We start from the raw sequence: 26,001 nt of genomic DNA on the forward strand, positions 1-26,001 counted from the left end.
TAAAAAAAAAAAAAAAACATTTTCATCAGTTTCAATCATCTTAGTTTCATACGTGAATAGCTCAAAGGATGACAAACCTTCGTACGTCTTCGACTATCACCACGGCAACGGTCAAAACTAAATCCGTCATGCAGTCACGTTTATTTAAATAGCTACATAAAATGTGTTATCTGTGAATAAATGTGCAATATTTAACATTAAACTGTTGTTATTTTGTAGAACCTATATTCCTTTATGTATTTTGAACTTGGGAAAATAGCCTTGTTTATTGCCATCTTGATTAATTGTATGGCTCTCACGTGAATTTTGGAGTAGACACATTTATCATTATTTTTTGTTTGAGTTACTTTGCCCCATATAAATCAAATAACTCCAGCAAGACATCCAATTAGCTGTCGTAGGTAATTTATTTGCAGAGAAAAATAGAGTTAATTCACTTCACGTGGTTAAATTGATTGTCTTGACTTTGTAGGTTTTGACAAAGGCACTCACCTATGTATTGTATGTAACATGGGCAGAAACAGGGAGACAGCCGTTTGGTGGGTTTGTGTGCAAATTGTCAGTACACGTGAGACATACAGTACAGTACATGCTCTTTACACTGAAGAAACAAAATATTTCTCCACACATTTATATATGAACCCGAAGCAAAAATAAACTCCCTCATGGAAATCTCTTTTTGGCAACTTCAATCGCTGGATCTTGACCAACGGTATTCAAAATATATTAATTCAACAAAGTCAGCTGAGTCTCTCTAGAGCATGAAGAACACTACTGTGAAATAGCCCCGTTTGGCCGCTGGTCTCCTGAGTAACCAGGACACGGCCATCAGGTCGAGGTCTGTGGACCAGGACCAGTTCTCCTTGGAGCAGACTGAGCTCAGACTCTGTCTGGGCTAGATGTGTTGAATTCACTCTGTGTCTGAGGGAGGAAAAAACAGTGTACATTTATGTAGACAAGTCATAAAACGACTCTCTTGTTAATGGTTGTTCTGATTGTCAAAGTACCTGGTGGGGCTAAACTGAGCCGACACAGCCGATAGCGACGGCTGTGGCGACATTGGTTTAAGCTGGTTTGAGTTTGGATCCAAAAAGCCAGTTTCCATGCATTTCCTGAGAGCTGAAGCTTTTCCGTCTTTGAGGATGATACCGGGTCCATCTCTTCCCAAGGTGAGTGATGGTGCCCATACTTCGAGCGGGGGAGGTGCTGGGGTAAAGCTGGATGGAACCTGGCTTCCTGAAGACCAGGAGGAGGTCCGAAGCCGTGGAGGTGGGTGGTCTTCATCTGTGAGGAAGCGCACCGACTTGGCAGGCTAGAAACAACCAGGACATAGACAAAAAAAAATAATTTGACAATGGGACATGAACCAAAGAAGAAAATGACTTTAAACTGGAATGCGTTAATTATTATCTTGAGTTTTTTTTCTCTGGGTCGCTGCTCACATACATTTTTATGAGAGCAAGTCATCCTATCAAAACTGCAGTTTCGGGTAATTTTAGAGTTCTAACACAGCGGAGATGACAGCTGTGCACTTTTTTATATTGATCAAAATATTTGCTTAAATGCAAATAAACACAGGAAAATCTGATCGATCAGCGGAAAATCACCAAATGGAAGCGACTGGAGGAGTGACTACAGTGTAACTTAATTTTACCTTGTCTGCAGTGCTCTTATGCGAATCAGGTCTGACAAGAATTGATTGAGGGCCACTGGACGGATGGCGCTCATGCTGATAACCTCCCGCCTCATTCAAAGAGCTGAAGTCTCTGTCTTTCAACAGTGGGGCAGTAGAGAGCGCTGTCGGCACATTCATCCAGCTGGCTAGTCTTCCAGCGTTGGCAAGGATTCCACCGTTTTTCTTTCTCTGGAGGGCTGGCGAGTAGCCGGATGCCTGAACTTGAGCAAAGTGCTCCGAATTGGAGGGGACGTTCAAATTGGGTGAATGGTTGAAAGGGTTGGATACTGGAAAAATGTAAAAAATAAATAAATAAATAAATAAATAAATAAATAAAGGGAAAAAAAAGGATACATTAGGGGACAATGCACAACAGTTCTGAAATTAGGAGACGGACTGACGGCATTCACCTCTGTGTGGGTTAAATAATCGCCTAACTGTCTCCCAACCTGGTGAGCTACTGTAGAAGGATGATTTTCCGCCGTCTGTGGATGACATTGCGTGCTGCGCTCCATTTGGCACATGTGGGACCTGTCCTGCTGAGTACAGCGCTCCATCATTATTTACCCTATCAGGGGCAAGGACCACAGCAGGATTCCTGGCAGATGTGTGCTTCTTTGCCGCTGCTGCGTTGTATTGTGACGAAGAAGAGCTCGCCGCTTTGGTCTCCAGGAGTCTGGCTGACGTTCTACAGCGAGACACAGCAGGCTAAAGTTAGCCATTCACACTTGCATTCTGGACAATCCTTTTTCCACTACACGTATGATACATTTTGCATTCTACATTTTTAATGATTAACATATTCCTGCCCACACAAATGCAGTGCGTCGGCATACAAGCGTCCTTCGGCTGACGCATTCTGCCGTCAGGGATCGCGGCCTTTCACCTGAGCACAGGCGTGACGTAGTTGCTGGGCAGGATGCCCACTTTGCCCGTTCGAAGAGACAACCCACGCAGCCAGCCTTCTCTGAACTTGCCGTACACTCCCACCATCTCGCCTTTCCTCAGCTCCAGCTCCTCTGGGCGCTGCGGCTTGTAGGAGTACAGCACAGCACACCTGAAGGGTGAAGTCGCCCATGTTATTATCACACCATGAGGAACAGCAGGCATATGGGTCTAAATGTCATTAAATGGTTAGGGTAATGGAACAGTTCAAGTCGAATCCCCCAATTCTACCAATGTTTTGGGGAAAAACAAGTGTTGCAAATTTTCAAAAAGATCATCACGCAGCATAGGTGCCGAAAGGTGTCAAAATTTTTCCTGCACTTATTCTGTCTTTTGCCATGCGCCTTGCAGGAGCGTGGCATTTCCTAAACAATCTTTCTTTGTGTAACTTCACGGTCTTAACTGGTTTCAAATGGTAAGTGTGAAAGGATGCAAATAGTCACAAAGCAGCATTGGCAAAAATAAAGGTCAAAGCAATCTAACAGTCTAGCTCAGGGATGGGCAAAATTACCGTATTTGCCGGTGTACAGGTCAACTCGGTGTATAAGTCGACCCCCTAAAATTCGATGGAAATTTACGATTTTATGATATATCCTTTGTATAAGTCGAGCTCAATTGTTGCTTCACAGGTTTCTTTTATATCAAACAAATGGTTTTAGGTTATTCACCTGACATGTTTCGGCGGTTTCTTCCGCCTTCATCAGAGTGGCGGAAGAAACCGCCGAAACATGTCAGGTGAATAACCTAAAACCATTTGTTTGATATAAAAGAAACCTGTGAAGTGATTAAATAAGGAAAAACAAAATGAACTTAGTACAATTACTCAATTGTTGCATTATATTAAACTTCAAAATTCAATATGCGAAATTTATTGACGAAATGTGTTCAAATTCCGGGAGGCCGTGCGCATGCGGCTGTTTATAAGCACCGCGGAGGAGATCGCGGAACCTCATTCGACTTCCAGCGGCCGGCGAGCTCGCGCACGCCGCCCGGCACCAACGGGAGGCCGGAAATAGCTCCAAGCCGAGCGGATCGGCACTTTATAAGCACCGTGGAGGAGATCGCGGAGCCTCATTCGACTTCCAGCGGCCGGCAAGCTCGCGCACCCGCCCGGCACATCCGGGAGGCCGTGCGCACGCGCCAAGTGGCCGAAAATAGCCCCCCCCGAGCGGATCGGCTGTTTATAAGCACCGCGGAGGAGATCGCGGAGCCTCATTCGACTTCAGCGGCCGGCGAGCTCGCGCATCCGCCCGACACATCCGGGGGGCCGTGCGCACGCGCCAAGTGGCCGAAAATAGCCCCCGCCGAGCGGATCGGCTGTTTATAAGCACCGCGGAGGAGATCGCGGAGCCTCATTCGACTTCCAGCGGCCGGCGAGCTCGCGCACCCGCCCGGCACATCCGGGAGGCCGTGCGCACGCGCCAAGTGGCTGAAAATAGCCCCCGCCGAGCGGATCGGCTGTTTATAAGCACCGCGGAGGAGATCGCGGAGCCTCATTCGACTTCCAGCGGCCGGCGAGCTCGCGCACCCGCCCGGCATATCCGGGAGGCCGTGCGCACGCGCCAAGTGGCCGAAAATAGCCCCCACCGAGCGGATCGGCTGTTTATAAGCACCGCGGAGGAGATCGCGGAGCCTCATTCGACTTCCAGTGGGCCGCGCACTCGCGCACGGCGCCCGGTTCAAATTTTCTAAGTGCCACGCACAATGAGATGCATGAGAAACAGCCTTGGTTACCATCACATTTGAAGCGATGAATACGAAGTTAAATTTTATGACTCGGTGTATAAGTCGAGGTCGATTTTTTTCGGTCGATTTTGGATCGAAAAAGGTCGACCAATACACTGGCAAATACGGTAAATGCTTTATAACAGTAACCATCAGTACCACATAGGACTACGCACTTCCTAACCAAAATGTATGACAAAAATAAATACGGGCAAAATCCATGCAAAATGCAAGCTCTTAATATATTTCAATTTTGATCATATATTTTTCGTTGCATGCATAATGTGCAATGCTGTCTTGCTTTAAAAGTACCATTCAAGGTCAGCACAAAACGACTGAACAACAACCCAACATACAGTGCAAGAACTCATTTTGTACATTTATTTTTTAACAAAAAGCAACTCTAATTTTTAAATCTTATTTGGGTACTATCTTTGTTCTACATACCATTACAAATACGCCCCAAAAAATATTAGGCCAACTCATATTGTTGTATGGAGTAGTATATGACTTAATATAAAAACCAAGACAGTCATCTAGTGGTGAATGGTGATATAACAATTTAAAGCTGCAGCTGACCCCTGTGCTGACTCTAGGGATACCGCAGCAAAAGTTTTTATTGAGGGACTCACACACTGATGGAGAGCTGCTGTGTGTTGGAGTTTTTGCTGTCTGAGGAAATCTGTGGATTTGACAGAGCCATCGAGATGTTGGGCGGAGCTTCGTTGGCCATCTTCTCACTCTGTAAACAAAATGAAGGCAAAACAATCATCAACTTGAATTTTAAGGAGGACATTTGAACTTTTAAACCATAGCACACACTCAGTCCAAAGTAGTCACAGGGTGGTGTTGGGGAATTCCAACAGTTCACATAAGGACACGACTCGACATACCAGAACATACACTCACAGGCCACATTACATACACCCGCCCAATTTAATGACATTTAATGTAAGAGTGATCAAAATTTCTATAGCTATAAACTCGTCATCCAAGGAATAAGTTCATCCTTGATATTAGTTTTTTTTCCAAATGACATATGTTGGATAAAGATACAGTGCCGCTTGACTCAGTCTAAGAATAGCAATGGTAAGGGCAGCGAACTGCGTCAGTCCAAAATCACCCGAAGGTGTTTGATTAGATTGGGAAACTAAAAAGACTGCAGCATGATTTACTCTCATCATCATCACAAATCGTTTATGGACACAGAGTGGCATCTTTGCCATGCTTTTATGCTAGTAGCAGTACTTTAGTCTTAATGCTAGAGCACACCATTATTTGATATTTATTCCACCATGTGACGGTGTCAGTTACAAAGTGAACATCTTTGAAACACTGAATTTCTAATACATCTCTTATAATGGAACTCATAGGTGTCAAACACAAGACCCGGGGGCCAGATACGGCCCGCCACATCATTTTATATGGCCTGCAAAGACACATTGTGCATCAACTTCATGTGTCAATACTAAAATTACAAATGGTCTTTTCTCCAATTTTTTGTATTTTTAAAATATTTGAACAGTTTTTACTCACTCTTATTCCAAAACTAATTATTCATCAGTTTGTTGTGTAGCCTATACTGTATGTAGAAGACGCTGACAGTCATAATGGCCCTCCAAAGGAAACCATGACTACAATGCGGCCCGCGATAAAAATGAGTTTGACACACTGCACAAGTGAATGTTGTGGCCAGGAAATATACAACCAGTCCTTTGATTATTTTAATTTGCTCTTTACAAAACACAGAAATGATATTCTGTGTCACGGCCTCAATGCAAGCTTGATGCTATTTAAAGCACAACTAGTGCTTAAATAATTAATCGTGGCCGGTGAAGCAAGAGGTAGTCTTTATTGGAAGGTGCCTGGATCCCGAGGCTCTGTGGCAATTAGGCTGCATTGCACATACACTGGCATTCAATGCTAGCACGAAACATAAAGCAAGCTATAATTTACATGGACTCATTGCTACTACCTGCAAGTCACTTGTGAAAAGCAGAACTGTGAGGCACACATGTAAAAGAGGGGACAAAGTGCATTGAGTATATCCTGAAGCCATTCTAGCTCTCAGAGATTCTGGTGTAAATCTAAGCCCTGACATCGTTCCTGGGAAGGCGGATGGTTAAATGTGAACAAACTCAGACGAACTGAGGGTAATTAATCCTTTCTGAACGCCATTAACTCTGTGCAAGTCATTCAGCAAGGGAAAAGCACGGCACTGCATTCTTCGTGTATTCAATTATTTAAGTCACTTCTATGTGTCCGTCTTCTTTTCTCGGTCTGTTTTATCAGCTACAAGGAGGCTGTCTCACTCAGGCAGCAGTCACGCAATTGCCATGTGCAATGACCAAGCAATGGCTACAGAGTATTTACAGGGGGAGAGGAACTCTAATGGACAAATAGTGGACTGATAAATCACAGATAGAACGCCATTGGAAGCCTGTGGAAATTCTTCTAAATGTTTTAAAAATATGATGCAATGTGCAAACATGTAAGAATTTGGGTTTGTTAAAGGCTTTAGGGCTTTAAAAAAAAAAAAAAAAAAAAAAAAAAAAAAGATGTTAAAATTGCATGGTGGGCTGGCTCACATGTTTTTACAGGTTGTATTTGGGCCAGGGGCTATAGGTTTCCCACTACTAAAATAATAAGAAAAGTAAGAATTATAGTAAAACAATTAAGTTAAAGCCATTTTGAGAATACAAAAGAAAACACATCCAAAAATATATCTGATAATGATTCATTTGTATACTAGATGGCCAATGTTAGTTTGAAAACCCACCCAAAAGATTCAGATGATTGAGTTGGCTTTTAATTTCCTTTTGTAGCCTCAAGGACTTTTTGTAACTGTTTATAATTCCATCCATTTTAACTGAGACCCCAGTTGACCCCAGTTCAAGCTCTTTCATTGTAACTGACTGCCTCTTGGCAGGTTGCCTTACCATTTTTTTTTTTTTTTTTACCCACAATCTTTTCATCAATCTTTGAGGAAAGTCCAGTTCTTGGGAATGTCACTGTTGTGCCATATTGTCTTTACTTGATTATGACTGTCGTCACTGAATTCTATGGTATGATTAATACCTTGGAAAATATTTTCTATCCTGGGTCTGACGAATATCTTTGAACAATGAGATTGAGCTGTGAAATCTTAGACTTGCTGTAAGAGGTGACTACAATAACATTCAGGAAACTCCTACCATAACATCTGAATATTAGTTGGGGTTAAACAAAGAGACAAAATATGGGCAGGTGCCAAATCCCATTTAACATGAGTGCTACATGAGTTTGAATGTGATTGGTTAATTCTGAACATAGCCACATTTGCAGTTACAAAAGGGTGTGCACACCTGTGCAACTACAGTTGTTGGTAGTGTTTTTTTTTTTTTTTTTTTTTTTTTATACTTCGACTTTCCCAAAAAGTTTTTTTTTTTTTTTCAATTTAATACATGCAGATTCTAGGTCACATTAATTCATATCTACTACAAATTTACACGACAGGAAATTCGCTTCATCTTCAAGTGGATGAAACCTGATTCAAGAAAGTTTTAGGACAGACTTCCTTAAAGAAAGCAGGGCTTGTCTGCTATTGCTAGCCAACTGATGTGTGAGTGGATGTTACCTGCTTAGTGAAGAGGAAGGAGTTTTAAAGCATGGTGGGGGGGAGTCGGGGGTTTGTTATATAACAAATTTCACCAGTGACTCATCATCATCAGCATGAGAGAGATAAGCAGACGCACTGAGGGACTGAGGAACCTCCTACACGCTGAATCTACAGTATCTCATATTTTTCCTCATCTTCCTACTTACTTGCCTTCACACAGCTCAAAAATTGTGTTTTTGTCTTCCCAGGCTGATTCCTTATTTTTTTTTAATATTGTCATTATCGCTTGTATTTTTTATCTCACCTTCAGACTTACTTGAGGTGTGTGTGTGTGTGTGGGGGGGGGGGGGGGGGAGTTACGAGCTGACATGTTTAATTGCAGGGCAGAGCTGTGAAACTTCCACTGAATCAAAGGAAATCATTATAATCTCAGGAAGCAGGTCACTTGGCGGAAAGTTAAATGCTGAAAACCAACCTTTCATGTTGGGACTGCATAACCTTACTGTGACTCTGTGCAGTTTCCTCATTAAGTCGCACCCGACTCGCTCCAAAAAATGGAATGGATGGTCAGCACATATGCGACATTCACACGTGTCCTTTTAAGATTTTATGCTGAGTTGAAGAGAACACAGCACCATCCAGCATCCAAAAGCTATCAGCCATCCATCATTCTGCCAAAGCAACCTGTTTTGACTATCAATATTTATAATAGCCCTTTGAAATAAAATTATGCAGTCACTATACACGATGCAAATGCAGCAGCATCTAAAATGAAGAGAGCAATGAGTACCGAAATGAAGTGTGGGAGTTGGCATTTCTAATACTTTGCCCTTCTGATGGGTCTAAATGGTGCAAATGCAAATAGCAGAAACAGCTGTCAGTGTGAAGAAGAGCACTTCTACACCACTGCAAACAGAGAAATAAACAGTTTGAAAAAGGGCTTTTTGAAGCCCTTTTTTAAACAGGTAGGTTTTCCTTCCAACCATAATACACTTTGAAAATGTTAACATTTGAGTTGATGTCACATAAACTTGTTCCATTAAGTCTCCCCGCTCTCTTCAATTTTGGATTCCAATTGAGTGGTTTTGATGTGTTAATTCAACTTTTATGCAATCAGTCACAGTAAGATTAAAGGACTGTATGTATTTTTTAAAGTTTGGTACATCGTCAAACAGTAAAGATAAAGAGTGGCAAAGTTATAGTATGGTATTGTTGGCTGTGTTTTTGTTGGAAGAGGGAAACGACTCGCGCTGTCACATTCACTTCTGAGAGGAAACTTTGGCTCAGGTCCCAGGACTCTTGATGACAAAATTCTCAAAAGTTCCACTCTGCTCACCTTCGACCCTCAATCTTTTAACCCAGCAGTTTACATTCCCAGCCCTTTTCACATGTGTTTCATCTTAATAGGAGACATTTGATCATGCAAAGTCTAGCACCGGGCCAACTTTCATTCCTTGGGTCTTACGACAATGGACCCCGCCCAGAACCCCTGAGAACAACATTATCCTTGCTGATGAAAACATCTCTCAGCTCACAGAACCGTCACCTCTTATGTCAGCCACAAGTCTTCAAATCAAATCAATTACTCACCAGTGAGAGGAGCCCGCGTGGGCCGTCAGAGTGGCGTCGAACTCGCTGAGAGTTAACTCTGGAGGGATGCGCGTGTCCACGGGCGGTGGGTCGCACGGAGGAGCGATGTGACTGTCGCTGGAGGTTGAAGCCGCCAATGTTGTTCTCTTCCTCGGAGGCCGCGCGGGAAAAGTTGCTGCTGCCGGGTTTGGGCTGTTTGTGTGGATTGGAAGGGACCAAAGCGCCGGTAAGAGGAGTCTTTGCGGGAACTTGCGTGACTCTCTGGTTTGCCGTCCTGCTGGATGCCTCTGGGGCCTTGTCTTTGCTCCTGCGTCCGATCGTCCAATGCTGAAACTCTGCTGAGTCACTCCTTCGCTGACTCTTTGCCTCCAGCAGTTTGGTTGCCACTGAGTTTAGCTGGGAAAGATGGAAGCAGAAAGGGGAAAGTGATGTCACCTCCTTGAAACTAGGAAAGCTTTCAAAGTCTATCTGTCACTAGCACCTGACAGGCTGAGTGCTGAGCAGTGAAGCTGCTGTCTAAATACGGTTGCTCATCATTCCACTCGCCCACTCCAACTTGTTGGACAGGCAGGCGAGAAGATAAAGCAGTAGCCAGTAAGCCCGGAAGGATCGACTGGCGCTGAGAGCCGAGTGGGAGGAGGCAAGGTGAAATACAGAGCGACACAGGCAGCCAAGGCTGGGTTAATGCTTTCGCTCACCACAGTGATGTGCTGTTATGCCATCCGAGCAGAGAAAGCATTACTGTGTCTTTACGCCCGGCTGCACAGCACGAGGAGAGCGGAGAGGAGTATGAAAAAATTGGAAGGCTGCTGAATCGGAGCTTGAGGAGAACGATACAGAGGAGTAAGGACCGACAAGGGGAGGGGAAGTGCTTGGGAAAATAAGTGAGGAGAGATATGGTTGAAAAAAAAAAAAAAAAGAGGGAAGCAAGGGAACTCAGACGCCACTACGTTGAACCCAGCGCATGAACCAGCAACATGTCCCAGCGAGGAGCAGGTTTATAATGGCAGTTAGGAAGCTCAAAGGGAAACAAGTGACAGTCAGTGAGCTAAGCAAGCGCCGAGAACCTGACGAATGAGCATCTGCACACCCAGCACTGCTTCAAAGATGACTTCCCTACCCTCAGCACTTCACAGACATAGAATGACACTTAGGGGAAAAACGCAAAGAGAAAAGAATTTACAGGCGGTTGAGGAGAACATTCACCTCGGTAAACTGGAGAGGGCAAATTCCTACCCTGTCGCCCAGCCTGGCTTCAATCCAGTTTTCATCCACCCGTCTGATGACAGTGAGAATGTCTCCCTGCAGAGCTCAAGCACATGTGAGCAAACTTAAAGGGAGGAAAAAGTGACAAAGAGGTGACGTGGTAAAATGACAGCTTGTCAGTTTTTCATGCTCACACTAAATAGCCTGGTCAACCATGAGGCATCAACTCCCTTTTCTATGTGAAGGACAGGGCCTTTTTGTGGCCAGGCTTACTCCATTAAGAAAGAAAGAAAAAAAAAAAAAAAGAAAGGGAAGCCTCAACTGTGCTTTAATGGAAAGCAAACAGTAACAAGGCCCTTATATAACTCAAAAATCCTTCAGGGCAGCAATGCTGCAAAATAGTAAAAAGAAAAAGAATGACCATGAATATTATAAATTAGCACCACAAGGAACTTCCTGTGCCTAGCAAGTTCTTAGAGACACCAAACACCTGGTGAGAGATCACAATGAGCCCGTGAGCACACTTCAGAAAAAAGACATTGCTGTACTTGAGTCAAGTCATGAGCATCACAATTATTTCAGATACTCTTTTCAAAATCTTGAGTTGCTAGAACAACGTTCAACTCCCGTGATAACATCTGTACAATGTTTGTGAGTGAGCTAAAGCTGATCCCAGCTGAGCGCGAGATCGTTGCTAACCAATTGCAGGGCACAGAAGAATTTCATTTCATTGTCTCCCATGAGAAAACGTGATTTTGATTTAAAAGGAATTCAGACTGGATCGTTATCGTTAACGTTCAACTATACAGTATTTGGACTGTGGTCACAACTATTTTCTTTTCCACTATGTAAGATCCGTAAAGGATCTTCTGTACCTGTTCAAGTAGGATTGGGAGAGACATACCTTCCGGAAGCTGAGACAAGAATCGCTGCTCTCCACGCTCATCTCTTTGGGACTAAAGTCACACAGCGTTCGGCAGAGAGCCAGCGACTGCTGGTGGGGGAACGTTTGCAGCATCTGGCTGGCGGCGTGCAGCGTTCCGGATGTGCCGCTGTTGTCGCTAACGTGTCTATGGAGCCAGTCATCACCCGGTGTCGCTCTGTGTTTTGCCGTGATGCCGTTGACAGGGGTGAGGACCAGCTCCCCTTCTGAATCTCCTTGTTGGCTGTGCATTGAAGTTCTTGAAGAAGCCTGGGAAACAGAAAAAGCAAGTTTCAAGTCATATGCACAAATTCAAACATAAATACACTTCTCAATTAAGAGTGTTAAGCGAATAACTCATTAGGCGGGGCCAAAAGCCTGCAGCAGCTATCATCATACTGTTTACAATCTAAATTCATAGTTGTGTTTACTCACCGTATGAACTATAATTATCACAGCTCACTTCATGAGATAATTTTCTGGTTACATTAAGATTAATGGGACGAGCAAATATCAGAAACATTATTTGCAAAAGAAGAATGTACCAGTGAATTAAAACAGCACTGTGGATGCATTATTCTCCAGATGGGCCATTTGAAGACAACTTAATAGTAACTCAGCTGAAGAAAGATACAAAGACATCTGCTTGCATCTTCTCAGGCACAGTGGGCTTCTCGTGGCCAGGTTGATGTTATTTTAAGATCAACCACGCTAAAATAACATTTTGTGAAGCCTGGTCTGATTGAGAGGATACGTAGAATAGGTTATATAAGACTGCTCTGAACTACAGCTTGTCTTGGGTGTCTAAATAGCACGATGATCACAAACTCCCTCCCGCATGAACTCGGCCCAGCTTTTTGAACTCTCACTGAACCGAAGTTAAGGATTTACCAGCCAACTTGTGAACACTGAATTGTGCAAATGATGTAAAACTGTGATGGCTGCTCTGAGTTTCCCACATCTTCAGTAGACATAAATTGATACAGACTACAGGGAGAGCTTTGTTAACCTAATGATGGAGTTCAGGTCCGTGCATATCAGATTAAAATTTGTTTTCATACATTCTCTATAAAACAGACTACAGTTATACAATTTAGTATTTAACAAAACAAAAAAGTACCTCAAAAGATCTCAGTTTAGCAACATCAAATGAGTATCTATTGAGTGCAAAAGCTTCTTGCTACGTGTGTGAAGTGAAGATGAATGAAAATATAAACCATAATTTTGGTGAAGAGGACATGATCAAACGCCGGCATTTTTTTTTCAAGAAGATTTGTTATTGTTTCATTTTTTCAATGAATCATGTTTCATTTCCTTTAAGCCGTCTTATAATTGAGAATTTTAAAGGCGAGAAACCTGGTTTACATTTGCTTTCTCTCACAAATAAAAATTAGTTTTAATAGTTTGACATTAAAGGGGGAATTAGGGGTTTTTAAACTGTTAGCAAGATTTGAAAGTAGCCTCATTTATTTCCTTCCTTATGTCTCTGACTAAAGTCGCACTACTCGCGAATGTGAACGTGCATTTTAAGAACGTTCATGGGAAAATAATTATTAAAATTAAAGGTTGTAGCCTGGGGTGTCAGTGTCACCCTGGTGAAGATACCAACCACTCGGTTATACAGTTCCTAAAATGAGCTAATTTAACAAGAGCAAGATATAACTTTTTTCCAAGTCAGCCAGTGGCAGTCAGAAGTTCAAAGTTGTCATTGTAGAAACCGGTTTAAAGAAACCTCGAGCCCTAAGAAGCCCTTGAATTGCAGTTTGCCTGGGGAAATAATTTGATAGTTCAGATGGCTTTTAGGTTGTTACGTGTTTGGTAATCTTACTCATCTCTTCAGGCTTTTGCGTGAATGAACCCACTTAGTGATGAGGAAGATCAGACTTTGACATTGAAGCAGCATTCATTTACAATTTGGCACCATATAGAAAATTCCATTCAACGGGCATTTGACAAATGAGCATGACGTTGAAACATACTATTGTGTGTACTGAGAGATTACAATTTTGGTTGGATAGAATGATTCCAAGTATTGCAGCAGACAACACAGATAAAGAACTTTGTTGAACATAAGGAGGTGTGCCACAAATAATAAGTCAAATGACTCATGCTGCATTCAAGACTGCTGGAAAATAAGAAATCTGGCTCTTGGCACTGAGCAGGTCTGATAATTTGACTATCAGCAAGATAAGAAACCTCATCTTTTTGGGTTTATCTTACCTATCAGAGATTTTTCAAGTTTACTAACAATTACCAATAGTTACTAACTAATTTGTGGAGCGGCATAAAAATAGATCACACGCTCAGTTACTTCCGTTACGTATCTTTTTTTTATGTGGTTTTTTTTTGTTTTTTTTTTAATCCATCCCCTGAAAATGTTTTTCTTACAAATATTTACTTTCCACATACCACTGGCAAAACTGTTACTATTCCTCGGTTCCATCTTTAGTATCCTAAAAAGAAGACAAACTATTGTTGTATCACTTTCATTAAAGAGCTCTATGGGAATAGCCATTTAAAAAAACAATTTTCTATACTGCTTACCCTTATTTGGGTTGCAGGCTTACTGGAGTCTGTCCCAACTGACTTGGTTAGTGTGAAAGTGTAGATAGATGACACAACAAATCGTTTGTGCTCAATACTACCTGTAAGCCTGTCCCAACTTGGCAACAACAGTAAAACCTGACTCCCACATGACAACATTTGAGGACCTGTACCTTATAAAAACTGAAAGACTTGAAGTCAGAGCAAACATTTTCTTTGTAAAAATAAGTTCTGTGCAGACCAACTAGTGGAAAGTTAGTGCTCTGATTAATGTTTCATTTGTGGTATATGAATTAAACAGACCAAATCCACATTTTTTAATCCATCTCAGGGGACGGTCATTTTGCCAGTTGCTGTCGACTGAAAATGACATCACAGTTGCTCACGTCTCAGGTAACAACCAATCACGGCTTACTAGTTTTCTGAAGCGGAGCTGTGATTGGTTCTGACCTGAGCACCTGTGATGTCATTTTCGGTTGACAGCAACTGGCAAAATGGCCGCCCCTGGGTTGGATACAAACGGGAGGATTTTGATGCTTAGCTTATATTCCACATACGTAATGTTAATCAGAATGCCGTGTTTAGACTAGCAGAGGCACAAACAATATGTTATTGCTAAGAAAATTCTGGGGTAGACCTCCTCTTTAATCATCATTGTCTGTAACACATTTATGGAATCAGATGCTAAGTTTAGGTACATCCAAAATGCCGTATTTTATATTCCATGTGATTACACAAATTTACCAGTTTTCTCCAATCCAGCATTGGTACAGAGAAATGCACACTGACCTCTTTGTGCCCTTGGTGCTCTCTGTAATGACCCTCCCTGCCCGTCCCACTGCTCCTGGCAAAGGGCACAGCGTAGTGCGGGTTCCGGTTTGGCCCCGCTGACCCCTGTAAACCCTCCAGGAGCCGCACCAGCAGGTTGTTGGCGGGCAGCTCCTCCACTGTCAGGGCCCTGACAGGTGCTCTGCACTCTGGACAGAACAGCTGCGAGTGTGTGGCCTCCTGCTTCTGCAAGCAAGCCTTGCAGAAAGTATGCTGGCAGGGCAGCACCTTGGCTGATGCATCCAGCGGCTGGGAACACAGAGGGCACTCCAGCAAGGCCATTATGGAGAGCCCCTCCATTTATGTGGGGACTGGAGCTTCTTGATCACTTAATCCACCATACTAAAAGACAGGAAGAGAGATATTCTGATTAATATTGAGTTTATAGAATATGAATTAAGCAGCAACATCTACCTATTTTTATCCATCTCAGTGGGAGGCCATACTGCCACATAATATTGACTGAGAATGACATCACAGTGCCTAAGGGCTCTGGTAGGGATTTAAATCGGATTCATTATCCATCCATGCATCCATTTTTTGAATCGCTTATCCCCCACTAGGGTCGCGGGCGTGCTGGAGCCTATCCCAGAGGTCTCTGGGCAGTAGGCACCCTGAACTGGTTGCCAGCCAATTACAGGGCACACATAGACAAACAAGCATTCACACTCACTATCACACCTCAGGACAATTTAGAGCGCTCAATTCACCTACCATGCGTGTTTTTGGAATGTGGGAGGAAACTGGAGTGCCCGAAGAAAACCCATGCAGGCACGGGAGAACATGCAAACTCCACACAGGAAGGCCAGAGCATGAATGAAACTCTGCACCTCTGGATTGAGAGGCTAACCAGCTGACTACCATGCCTTGGATTCATAAATTAATTGAAAAAAATCATTGGCACATTAATTAATCGATTATTAAAATGATCATTAGTGATGAGCTGTAAAATTAAAAAAATATGCAGCTAATCTTGGTACCAGAATTGCAACTTATATTGCAATACCCAATTGAAATTTACTGCAAAACTGACGTGCAAAACAGAATAACATTGTTGACAAACTTCCCACCTTCTTAAAGACAATGAAAAGGTGTGTTGCTGCCATCCGGTAGAGAACCAGTTAATAAAATCCTTGTCATTAGCCTTACGTCGTACTTTGAAGTAATCAATGTTTTTGTTGTTATTTTTTTTCCAATCCTGTTCCAAGCTCCACATGGGCACACAACATATCAGCTCACCTGTCATAGTGAAAGTGACTGTACATTTGTTTGAACAACACAGACTGGGAACATTTATAACTTACATGCTCGTCCACAGGCTGCCAAATTCTCCCAACTAAAAAGAGAAGTTATTTTCCACCGCCGCCACCTCCTGATCAGCACGACACGTAGTCGTCGCGGCTAATGGCGATCACAGCGTACCTGAGTAGCGTGGAAACAAACATTTACAAGCAACAGGTAACAAGCTCCTAAGAATTGCGCACCCACACCAGGGACAGTATCAAATGTCGAGATTTAACCCTTAACGGGCTAACATAGTCGCTGACTAAAAAGGGTAATTAGGCAAAAAAGACTAGATGATATAACATTTTAATTATTTAAGATTTACTTACTTATGTAACAGAATGTAATCCAATTTCCGGGTTTTTGCGCTGCGAGGTTCTAGTCGTATCATGAATTTAATACGAAGTTGCTTTGGTTTATATTTATCTACAATTTGAGGACGTGAATTTACTCTAGGTTAATGTATTCTAGCAGTATGTCGATGAATGTAAAGAGATAGCGCTGGTTTACAGACTTGTCATATGTCATGGTCTCCCTCTGCTGGTGCGTTTATTGACCACGCAGCGTAACCTCAAGTCTTTCTGTCCTTTCCACGTCTGTACACCGATTCTCAAATGTAAGCGCAATAAAAGAGTTGCTTTCTTCTAAAATAAAATACAAATGCCTGTGCAATTTGCCACGTATTTTTAATTGTAGATTGAGAGACTGAAGATGAACGTTAAATTCCGCACTCGTGAAACAGGAACAGGAACACGGTGGACTAGTGTTTGGTTATCACATCTGCCTCACAGTTCTGAAGTTCAGAGTTTTAAATTTGCTATATCGCCTTAAAGGCTTTCTCCATTTTCTTTGTCCTTCATTCCTAAAGTATCCAGTGTAGGTGAATTGAAGATGATTTTTGAAAGTAAAGGCCTTCAATTGTCCATGCTTTATGAACGTGAATGTGAGTTGTTTAAGAGGCCAACAAAACTTGTTGCAACATGTTTTTAATCAGTAGCGCTCTTTGGTATTTTATGTTATCAAATATACAGTAATAACAATTAATTTCAATGTATAGAATTTAACAGTTTGTGTGACATGATTTTACGAATTTGTTGTACAGCACCCGCTCGTTTGTGCACCATGGGCACCAGAGTGCAATATAATAGACATACAGATACACACAAAGAATACTTTTACAACTGCTCAAAAAGTGACTACTTTAGTCATTTTTGCTGGAGGATAAAAAAAAAAAAAAACATGCCCATGTGGATTGCTCTTTTGTCTGTATACATGGTTTGCTACACCATTTGCGTTCAAACATTAATGCTAGTTTCGTTATTAGCATGATTTCTTTCTTTGTTTGTTTCTTTCTTTCTTTTAAGTGTTTTGTTACTGTTTTAAATTAAAATTCAGCATTTTGAAAAAAACTCTTATCAAATCAGTCTGCCCTAAAAAATAACTAAAACTAACTGAATTTTAAAACGTTCAAGTCAAACAAAGTAAACATTAGCCATGACAAATCCCAAACTATTATAACTCTGCTCCACACCTGAAATTTGGCGAATTCTCAATTAGATCGCTAATGTTGAAAAATGATTGAAAATAATTGCTTCTTTGTTTTCTGCTCTTGCATTAATATCATTGCTTAGATTTAAAAAATCTTTATTTTAAAATGACATGAAATTTTCATGCGTTTCTCTATGTCAGCAGAAACCAGGGAATTCTAAAAATGTACGCGAGAGAGAGAGAGAGAGAGAGAGCGAGAGCGAGAGCGAGAGCGAGAGAGAGAGAGAGAGAGAGAGACACACACATGACTTATTTACATGTTCATATCAGTGTTGACACAGGCGCTTCCTCTCCAGGCTCTCTGAGTTTAATGGCACCGAGTGAAAGGATGCCTAAACAGATCTGGATGTCGGTTTATGGATAATGTTCCTTGTTGTCAAAACTTCACTGAGTGATGGCTCTGGCATTCCTATGTGTGTACGTGTCTGTCAGGGTCTACCAAGCAGAGTAAAGAAAAGTACAGTTGAGTCGTGGGAAAACAGGCCTTGTCTAGCATCTATTTTATGCCTACACAAAAAACATGTTTGGGCCTCTGCTGGCAGGTCATTGTGAGGCTTTTCCTCGCCACAGCGAGGTGCTCTAAAGCAACCACATGGGGATGTGGCTATGGGGTTGCCCACCCAGAGATAAGCCGTGCCCACCCAGCAGAATCATCTGCCCATCCAATGAAGAATCACGTTATTTAAATGTTTGGTGTTTTCATAGCTTTCTGTCATTGGGCATCAAAAAATGCACTACTAATTGGCCATTTGGTGTTGGCGCTCTTTGTGCTGCTCCTTTACATCAGCAAACAACGACGACACTTACATAATGCGGCACAGACGCGGTCAAATGAAGAGCTAAACCCGTTTGTAGCTACCAGCATTCAGCAATCTAAATAAAACAGTTAATACCTGATTATCTTGATCATCCTTTTCTTTAGAAAAAAAAGCACTTGCATCTCTGATTCAAACAATTTAGCAAAGCTTCAAACATTTAGAAACAGATCTCTGAATTCAATCTATAGGGTTTTTCATGTCACGTCTCGTCCCCAACTGCTCCACTATGTGTCTGTTGTCTTGGTTTCTGTCTGTGTGCTCGCCCCTCCCCTCCTGTGTGCCCATGATCAGTGTGATTATTCCCACCTGCCTCTCGTTACCTGTCGTGTATATAAGTCCTGTCTGCCCCTCACTCCCGGTCGGATCATTGGTTGTGGTCGTTCGGTGTTGGATTTATGTTAAGTGTTAACGTCATGATGTCTTTTTGGTTCCAGTTGCTGTCATTGGTAATGTCACCCTGTCATTTTGTTTCACGTCTTTTTCGGTCAGTCTTGTTGTTAGGTTTTGTTAGGTCATGTCAGTTGCCGAGTCTGTTAGTTTGCCTTTTTTGAGTTCACCAATAAACCCTGGTCCAAGCTGCACTTGGTCATCCTGCTCCATGCTCCACCCGACCGTGACAGAATGATCCGACCACTACAACGACCAGCGCTTGGACCCCCCTCCACCACCAGCTCCCGCTGCGAAGCCCGATCGTCGTCCGAACTTGTTCCGGCGCCATGGGCTCCGCGGCCGGCATCGGACTTCGCTCCCACGACGCCAGACCCACGGCCGCGCTCGGACTTGCTCCCGCGACTCCGAACCCGCGGCCGCCACCAGACTTCGCTCCAGCAACTCCAGACCCGCGGACGCCATCATACTCGCGGCCACCATCGGGCCTCACCCCGGCGTCACTGGACCCACGGCCGTCGTCGGACTTCTTGCCAGCAACGCCGGACCCGCGGTTGTCGCCCGACTTTGAGCCAGCTGCACCTGGCTCCACTCCCACTGCTGTGGCGCATGATGGCTCCTGCCGCTACGCACAACCACGCCTTCTGAAATGCCGCCGATCGCGGTACGGATTTTCAGAGTTGCCGCCGATCGCGGTACAGACTTCCAGAGTCGCCGCCAATTGCCGTACGGACTTCCAGAGTCGCCATCTGAGTGCACCTTATGTTTGGGTTGCCGCCCGAGTGTGGTTCATGTTTGTGTTGCCGCAGATTGCGGTTCATGTTGGGGTTGCCGCCCGAGTGCGGTTCAGGTTAGGGTTGCCGCCTGAATGTGGTTCAGGTTAGGGTTGCCACCCGAGTGCGGTTCAGGTTAGGGTTGCCGCCCGAGAGCGGTTCATGTTAGGGTTGCCGCCCGAGAGCGGTTCATGTTAGGGTTGCCGCCAGAGTGCGGTTCATGTTAGAGTACCCGCCAGAGTGCGGTTCAGGTTCCCCAAGTACCCGCCAGAGTGCGGTTCGGTCCCCCAGTTCGCCGCCCGAGCGCGGTTTGGTCCCCCAGTTCGCCGCCTGAGTGCGGTTCGGTTCCCCAAGTTGCCGCCCGAGTGCGGTTCGGTTCCCCAAGTTGCCGCTCGAGTGCGGTTCGGTTCCCCGAGTCGCCGCCCGAGTGCGGTTCTGTCCCCCGAGTCGCCGCCCGAGTGCGGTTCTGTCTCCCGAGTCGCCGCCCGAGTGCGGTCCTGTCCCCCGAGTCGCCGCCCGAGTGCGGTTCTGTCCCCCAAGTCGCCGCCCGAGTGCGGTTCTGTCCCCCAAGTCGCCGCCCGAGTGTGGTTCTGTCCCCCAAGTCGCCGCCCGAGTGCGGTTCTGTCCCCCAAGTCGCCGCCCGAGTGCGGTTCGGTTCCCCAAGTCGCACCCGAGTGCGGTCCGGTTCCCCTAGTTTTTTTTGGGGGACGTCGGGAGCCGTCCCTTGTGGGGGGGGGGTTCTGTCACGTCTCGTACCCAACTGCTCCACTATGTGTCTGTTGTCTTGGTTTCTGTCTGTGTGCTCGCCCCTCCCCTCCTGTGTGCCCATGATCAGTGTGATTATTCCCACTTGCCTCTCGTTACCTGTCGTGTATATAAGTCCTGTCTGCCCCTCACTCCCGGTCGGATCATTGGTTGTGGTCGTTCGGTGTTGGATTTATGTTAAGTGTTAACGTCATGATGTCTTTTTGGTTCCAGTTGCTGTCATTGGTAATGTCACCCTGTCATTTTGTTTCACGTCTTTTTCGGTCAGTCTTGTTGTTAGGTTTTGTTAGGTCATGTCAGTTGCCGAGTCTGTTAGTTTGCCTTTTTTGAGTTCACCAATAAACCCTGGTCCAAGCTGCACTTGGTCGTCCCGCTCCATGCTCCACCCGACCGTGACATTTCATTGGGTGATTGGGAGGAACGGCCCCCCCGATCTGAACCTGAGCGGTGTTCTATTGTTGGACTTCTGTGCTCGACATGGATTTTCAATAATGAACACCATGTTCAAGCATAAGGGTGTCCATGTGTGCACTTGGCACCAGGACACCCTAGGCCGCAGTTCGATGATCGACTTTGTAGTCGTGTCATCGGATTTGCGGCCGCATGTTTTGGACACTCGGGTGAAGAGAGGGGTGGAGCTGTCAACTGATCACCACCTTGTGGTGGGTTGGCTCCGATGGTGGGGGAAGATGCCGGTCCGACCTGGCAGACCCAAACGCTCTGTGAGGGTCTGTTGGGAACGTCTGGCAGAATCTCCTGTCAGGAAGAGTTTCAACTCCCACCTCCGGCAGAGCTTTTCCCACGTCCCGGGGGAGGCGGGGGACATTGAGTCTGAGTGGACCATGTTCCGCGCCTCCATTGTTGAGGCGGCCGACCGGAGCTGTGGCCGTAAGGTCGTTGGTGCCTGTCGTGGCGGCAATCCCCGAACCCGCTGGTGGACACCGGCGGTAAGGGATGCCGTCAAGCTGAAGAAGGAGTCCAATCGGGCCGTTTTGTCCTGCGGGACTCCGGAGGCAGCTGACAGGTACCGGATGGCCAAGCGGAACGCGGCTTCGGCGGTTGCTGAGGCAAAAACCCGGGCGTGGGAGGAGTTTGGTGAGGCCATGGAGAATGACTTTCGGACAGCTTCGAGGAAGTTCTGGTCCACCATCCGGCATCTCAGGAGGGGGAAGCAGTGCAACGTCAACACTGTTTACAGTGGGGATGGCGTGCTGCTGACCTCGACTCGGGACGTCGTGAGTCGGTGGGGAGAATACTTCGAAGACCTCCTCAATTCCACCTACACGCCTTCCATTGAGGAAGCAGGGCCTGGAGACTCTGAGGCGGATTCTCCAATCTCTGGGGTCGAAGTCACTGAGGTAGTTAAAAAACTCCTCGGTGGCAAGGCCCCGGGGGTGGATGAGATCCGCCCGGTGTTCTTAAAGGCTCTGGATGTTGTGGGGCTGTCATGGCTGACACACCTCTACAACGTTGCATGGACATCGGGGACAGTGCCTCTGGATTGGCAGACTGGGGTGGTGGTTCCCCTCTTTAAGAAGGGGGACCGGAGGGTGTGTTCCAATTACAGGGGAATCACACTCCTCAGCCTCCCTGGTAAGGTCTATTCAGGGGTGCTGGAGAGGAGGGTCCGTCGGGAGGTCGAACCTCGGATTCAGGAGGAATAGTGTGGCTTTCGTCCTGGCCGTGGAACAGTGGACCAGCTCTACACCCTCGGCAGGATCCTCGAGGGTGCATGGGAGTTCGCCCAACCAGTCCACATGTGTTTTGTGGACTTGGAGAAGGCGTTCGACCGTGTCCCTCGGGAGGTTCTGTGGAGGATGCTTCGGGAGTACGGGGTGCCGAGCCAACTGATAAGGGCGGTTCGGTCCCTGTATCACCGCTGCCAGAGTCTGGTCCGCATTTCCGGCAGTAAGTCGGATTCGTTCCCAGTGAGGGTTGGACTCCGCCAAGGCTGCCCTTTGTCACCGATTCTGTTCATAATTTTTATGGACAGAATTTGTAGGCGCAGCCGAGGCGTTGAGGGGGTCCGGTTTGGGGACCTCAGCATCGCGTCTCTGCTTTTTGCAGATGACGTGGTGCTGTTGGCTTCTTCAGGCCGTGATCTCCAGCTCTCGCTGAAACGGTTCGCAGCCGAGTGTGAAGCGGTCGGGATGAGGGTCAGCACCTCCAAATCCGAGTCCATGGTCCTCGATCGGAAAAGGGTGGAATGCCCTCTCCGGATCGGGGATGAGATCCTGCCCCAAGTGGAGGAGTTCAAGTATCCTGGAGTCTTGTTCACGAGTGAGGGGAGGATGGAGCGCGAGATCGACAGGCGGATCGGTGCAGCGTCGGCAGTAATGCGGACCCTGTACCGGTCCGTTGTGGTAAAGAGAGAGCTGAGCCAAAAGGCAAAGCTCTCAATTTACCGGTCGATTTACGCTCCTATCCTCACCTATGGTCACGAGCTATGGGTCGTGACCGAAAGAACGAGATCCCGGATACAAGCGGCCGAAATGAGTTTTCTCCGCAGGATGTCCGGGCTCTCCCTTAGAGATAGGGTGAGAAGCTCGGTCATCCGGGAGAGACTCGGAGTAGAGTCGCTCCTCCTCCACGTTGAGAGGAGCCAGATGAGGTGGCTCGGGCATCTTATCAGGATGCCTCCTGGACGCCTCCCTGGGGAGGTGTTCCGGGCATGTCCCACCGGTAGGAGACCCCGGGGACGACCCAGGACGCACTGGAGAGACTATGTCTCTCAGCTGGCCTGGGAACGCCTTGGGATCCCCCGGGATGAGCTGGATGAAGTGGCTGGGGAGAGGGAAGTCTGGGAGTCCCTCCTAAAGCTGCTGCCCTCGCGACCCGACCCCGGATAAGCGGAAGAAGATGGATGGATGGGTTTTTCATTTTCACACTTGTATGACACTCGGACCCTTGATTAGATTTCCATTATTTTGTACGGGAAACATAGTTGTCGCATACAACAAATAGATCTGTATCTCCGAGCAAATTGTGGTCGACTGCCGCTTCTTCCACTTAGAGTCCACTTGAAGGGGAGGGTAGAGTCCTCCCAGGGGTCGCTTCGAGCTGGGTGTGCTGTCTCTCACAATATCATGTTTTGTCACAAGTCACAGCATCCGGAGGAAGGAGTGCCTTCTTCTGCTGCTTTCATGTTTTATTTAAAATAGCGCCATGTTCAGAGAGCGCTGCTAAATCACTGAATGTGATCTGTCGCTGCATTGCTCACCCCCCCCCTCAACTTCCTATCCACCCTTTTGTCTTTGATCATCTGTCTTTCGTATGGATAGATGTGCGTCAGAGGGGATGTCTTTTTCGGGAGTTTAATTTGAATGCGACGTCAGTCAAAACGTATAATCCTCACACAGCAGTTTGGTGCGGATTAACACCAAATAAGGTGCATCAAAGCCCTGTGATGAACTTTGTAAAGGGATGCGTCAAGGAGTTGCCTTTTGAGGGAAAACACAGCGCTCTTGCTAAACTGGCTCAACTGGAACATCTGCAGGTTTCTCGTGTCTAAACATACAGACAGACTCCTTTTATGCGGCCGAGGTGTCCCACTCCCAGTGTCAGTCGACGACTCCATAACGATGCATTAGTGCAGCATGTCCAAAGTTCGGCCCGCGGGCCAAATCCGGCCCCCGGTCAAATTTCAAAAAAACATGAAACTTGAAACTGTAATGCCTCCTAATACCAAAAGGTGTCAGCACCAGCCCTCTCCGCTCATTGCTGCCATGGCGACTGCAATTACAATACTTCTTCACTGAAAATCAAGGCAATTGTGTTTGTCTAATTCGTAAAAAGACTGTTGCCTTTTTTAGGGATTTCAATCTAAATAGAGACCATCAGACTAAACATGCTAACACATACGACAAGCTAACAGGGAGTGACCGCGCTGATAAAGTGAAGCAGCTCCAAGCTGAACTGGCATCACAACAGCGATTCATCACGTGGGGCTGTGAGTCAAAAGTAAATCAAAAGTAAAAATGACTTAATATTAAATATTACGAAGTAGCCATGTGAATACTGTTGAAGTTATGAACCTGTAGACGTGACACAAACTATTACTTTCTGAAAAATATTGTAAATGACAAGAGCAAAATTCACTTGTTTTAAGTTTTAATAATAACAGACAACTTTGCATTACTTATAACTCCTGTTTAAAATGTTCATGAGGCAAAAATATTTTTAAACTCTTGTAAATTAAATTATTTCATACAGTGTGTTCAATGTTATATGAGTCTTCAGATATGAATGAAAGGCAGAATTTGTGTTTTTAAAGTTGTTCACATCTGCCTGAGTGGCTTATATTTGGTTATTTTGTGACACATTTTTTAGAATGTGTCAAAAGAGGGAGGGGGAAAAATTGTGTGATTTTAAGTGTTTTCAGATTTGATGGTTTTTAAGTCTTCAACATGCTAGACGGAGGAGAAGAAGCAGCTCGGCAGAAATGAAGTGAATGGGAGACAACATCGTGAAATGGAGCCAAAGCCTGGTAACAAGTGTGGAGAGCTTTAAAATAGCTTATAATAAATTGTAGACCTTTACAAGATAGGATCAAATAGGTGGGAGAGTATTAAATGCAAAAAATTGGAACAATAATATACAGACCAGAAACGAATTAGGAACAGGTGGATAATTTATGCAATCGTTTCCATATCTTTCCGTCCTGTCACACCAACCATCTGCATGTCCTGCAACATCTTCATCTCTGCCACACTCTCCATTATTTTGGCCAGTAGAGATTTCCAAGCCTCGCTTCTAACATTCCCATAACTTAATGCTTTGCTTAATCAACATAACACCTCTGTAGCTACTACAGTTCTGCGCATCGCCGTGGCCTGAAATAAAGAATAGGAGTCAGCACCTTTCCAGGAATCTTCTTGCTTTTTAAGAATCTCCCCTGCCATCTCTCCTTGATAGTTCCATGCTGTCACTGGAATGTCGTCTAGGCCAATTGCCTTTCCACTCTCCATCTTTTACAAATGTCTGGGTATGAATTTTATCTATATTTATTTTTCTCACTCATTGGCGGCCCCACAGAAGGACTTGAAGCGGCTCCACAGAGGGACGTGGTGTGCCAACAGAGGGACCCGGTGGTATCAATGGTTTAGGTGACCTCGAACTTGTCCCACCCCAAAGACTCATCACCCATCAAACTCGGCCCACACCGGCATGTACAACTGAATATAAGCTGAGCAAAGAACCTTGAACGTTGCATTTTCTGAATGGAGACTTTCCGCTCTTGAAAGGCCCAGCGCTGTATTGTACTTTCCTGAAAACAGAGCTTTCTGAACAAGAACTGTGATTGAACTCAACCAACCTGTGTAAGTCTAATTTCTGCTTCAGTGTCTTAGCATTTCCCTAAATCTGAAGAAATCAAACGAGCACGCAGTGAGTAA

At 45.1% G+C, this 26,001-nt stretch overlaps 1 protein-coding gene and 1 long non-coding RNA gene across 3 annotated transcripts; one reads left to right on the plus strand and one right to left on the minus strand.

Annotated features, from left to right (window-relative positions):
* Window positions 1-388: 388 nt before the first annotated feature.
* Window positions 389-16,455, minus strand: sh3rf2 (SH3 domain containing ring finger 2). Of its 2 annotated transcripts, none has more exons than XM_049746918.1 (11): window positions 16,338-16,455; window positions 14,995-15,375; window positions 11,644-11,931; window positions 10,740-10,835; window positions 9,534-9,929; window positions 4,978-5,087; window positions 2,562-2,732; window positions 2,086-2,363; window positions 1,655-1,962; window positions 1,008-1,312; window positions 389-921 (listed from the first exon to the last, which is right to left on the minus strand). In XM_049746918.1, exons 2-11 carry the CDS (start codon window positions 15,331-15,333, stop codon window positions 741-743), a joined length of 2,472 nt encoding a protein of 823 aa, XP_049602875.1. In that variant the 5' UTR covers window positions 15,334-15,375; window positions 16,338-16,455; the 3' UTR covers window positions 389-740. The 2 variants fall into 2 exon arrangements, with proteins under 2 accessions (XP_049602875.1, XP_068506072.1); XM_068649971.1 differs by lacking the exon at window positions 16,338-16,455 and adding an exon at window positions 15,748-15,898.
* On the plus strand, window positions 16,355-25,917 carry LOC137840100 (uncharacterized). Its single transcript, XR_011086541.1, has 2 exons — window positions 16,355-16,491; window positions 25,643-25,917. It is a non-coding gene; the product is annotated as an uncharacterized lncRNA (long non-coding RNA).
* The last annotated feature ends 84 nt before the right edge of the window (window positions 25,918-26,001 follow it).

Source organism: Syngnathus scovelli, chromosome 1 (assembly GCF_024217435.2).
Source record: "Syngnathus scovelli strain Florida chromosome 1, RoL_Ssco_1.2, whole genome shotgun sequence".
NCBI lineage: Eukaryota > Metazoa > Chordata > Actinopteri > Syngnathiformes > Syngnathidae > Syngnathus > Syngnathus scovelli.

Bases quoted from the DNA above. Each gene is read 5' to 3' on its own strand.
- sh3rf2 (XM_049746918.1), bottom strand. From the start codon at position 15,333: ATGGAGGGGCTCTCCATAATGGCCTTGCTGGAGTGCCCTCTGTGTTCC. The intron at 11,932-14,994 runs GTCAGTGTGCAT...TCTGTTTCCCAG, and splicing joins AGCACCAAGGGCACAAAGAG to GCTTCTTCAAGAACTTCAAT. The intron at 5,088-9,533 runs GTGAGTAATTGA...TTTTGTTTACAG, and splicing joins CACGCGGGCTCCTCTCACTG to AGTGAGAAGATGGCCAACGA.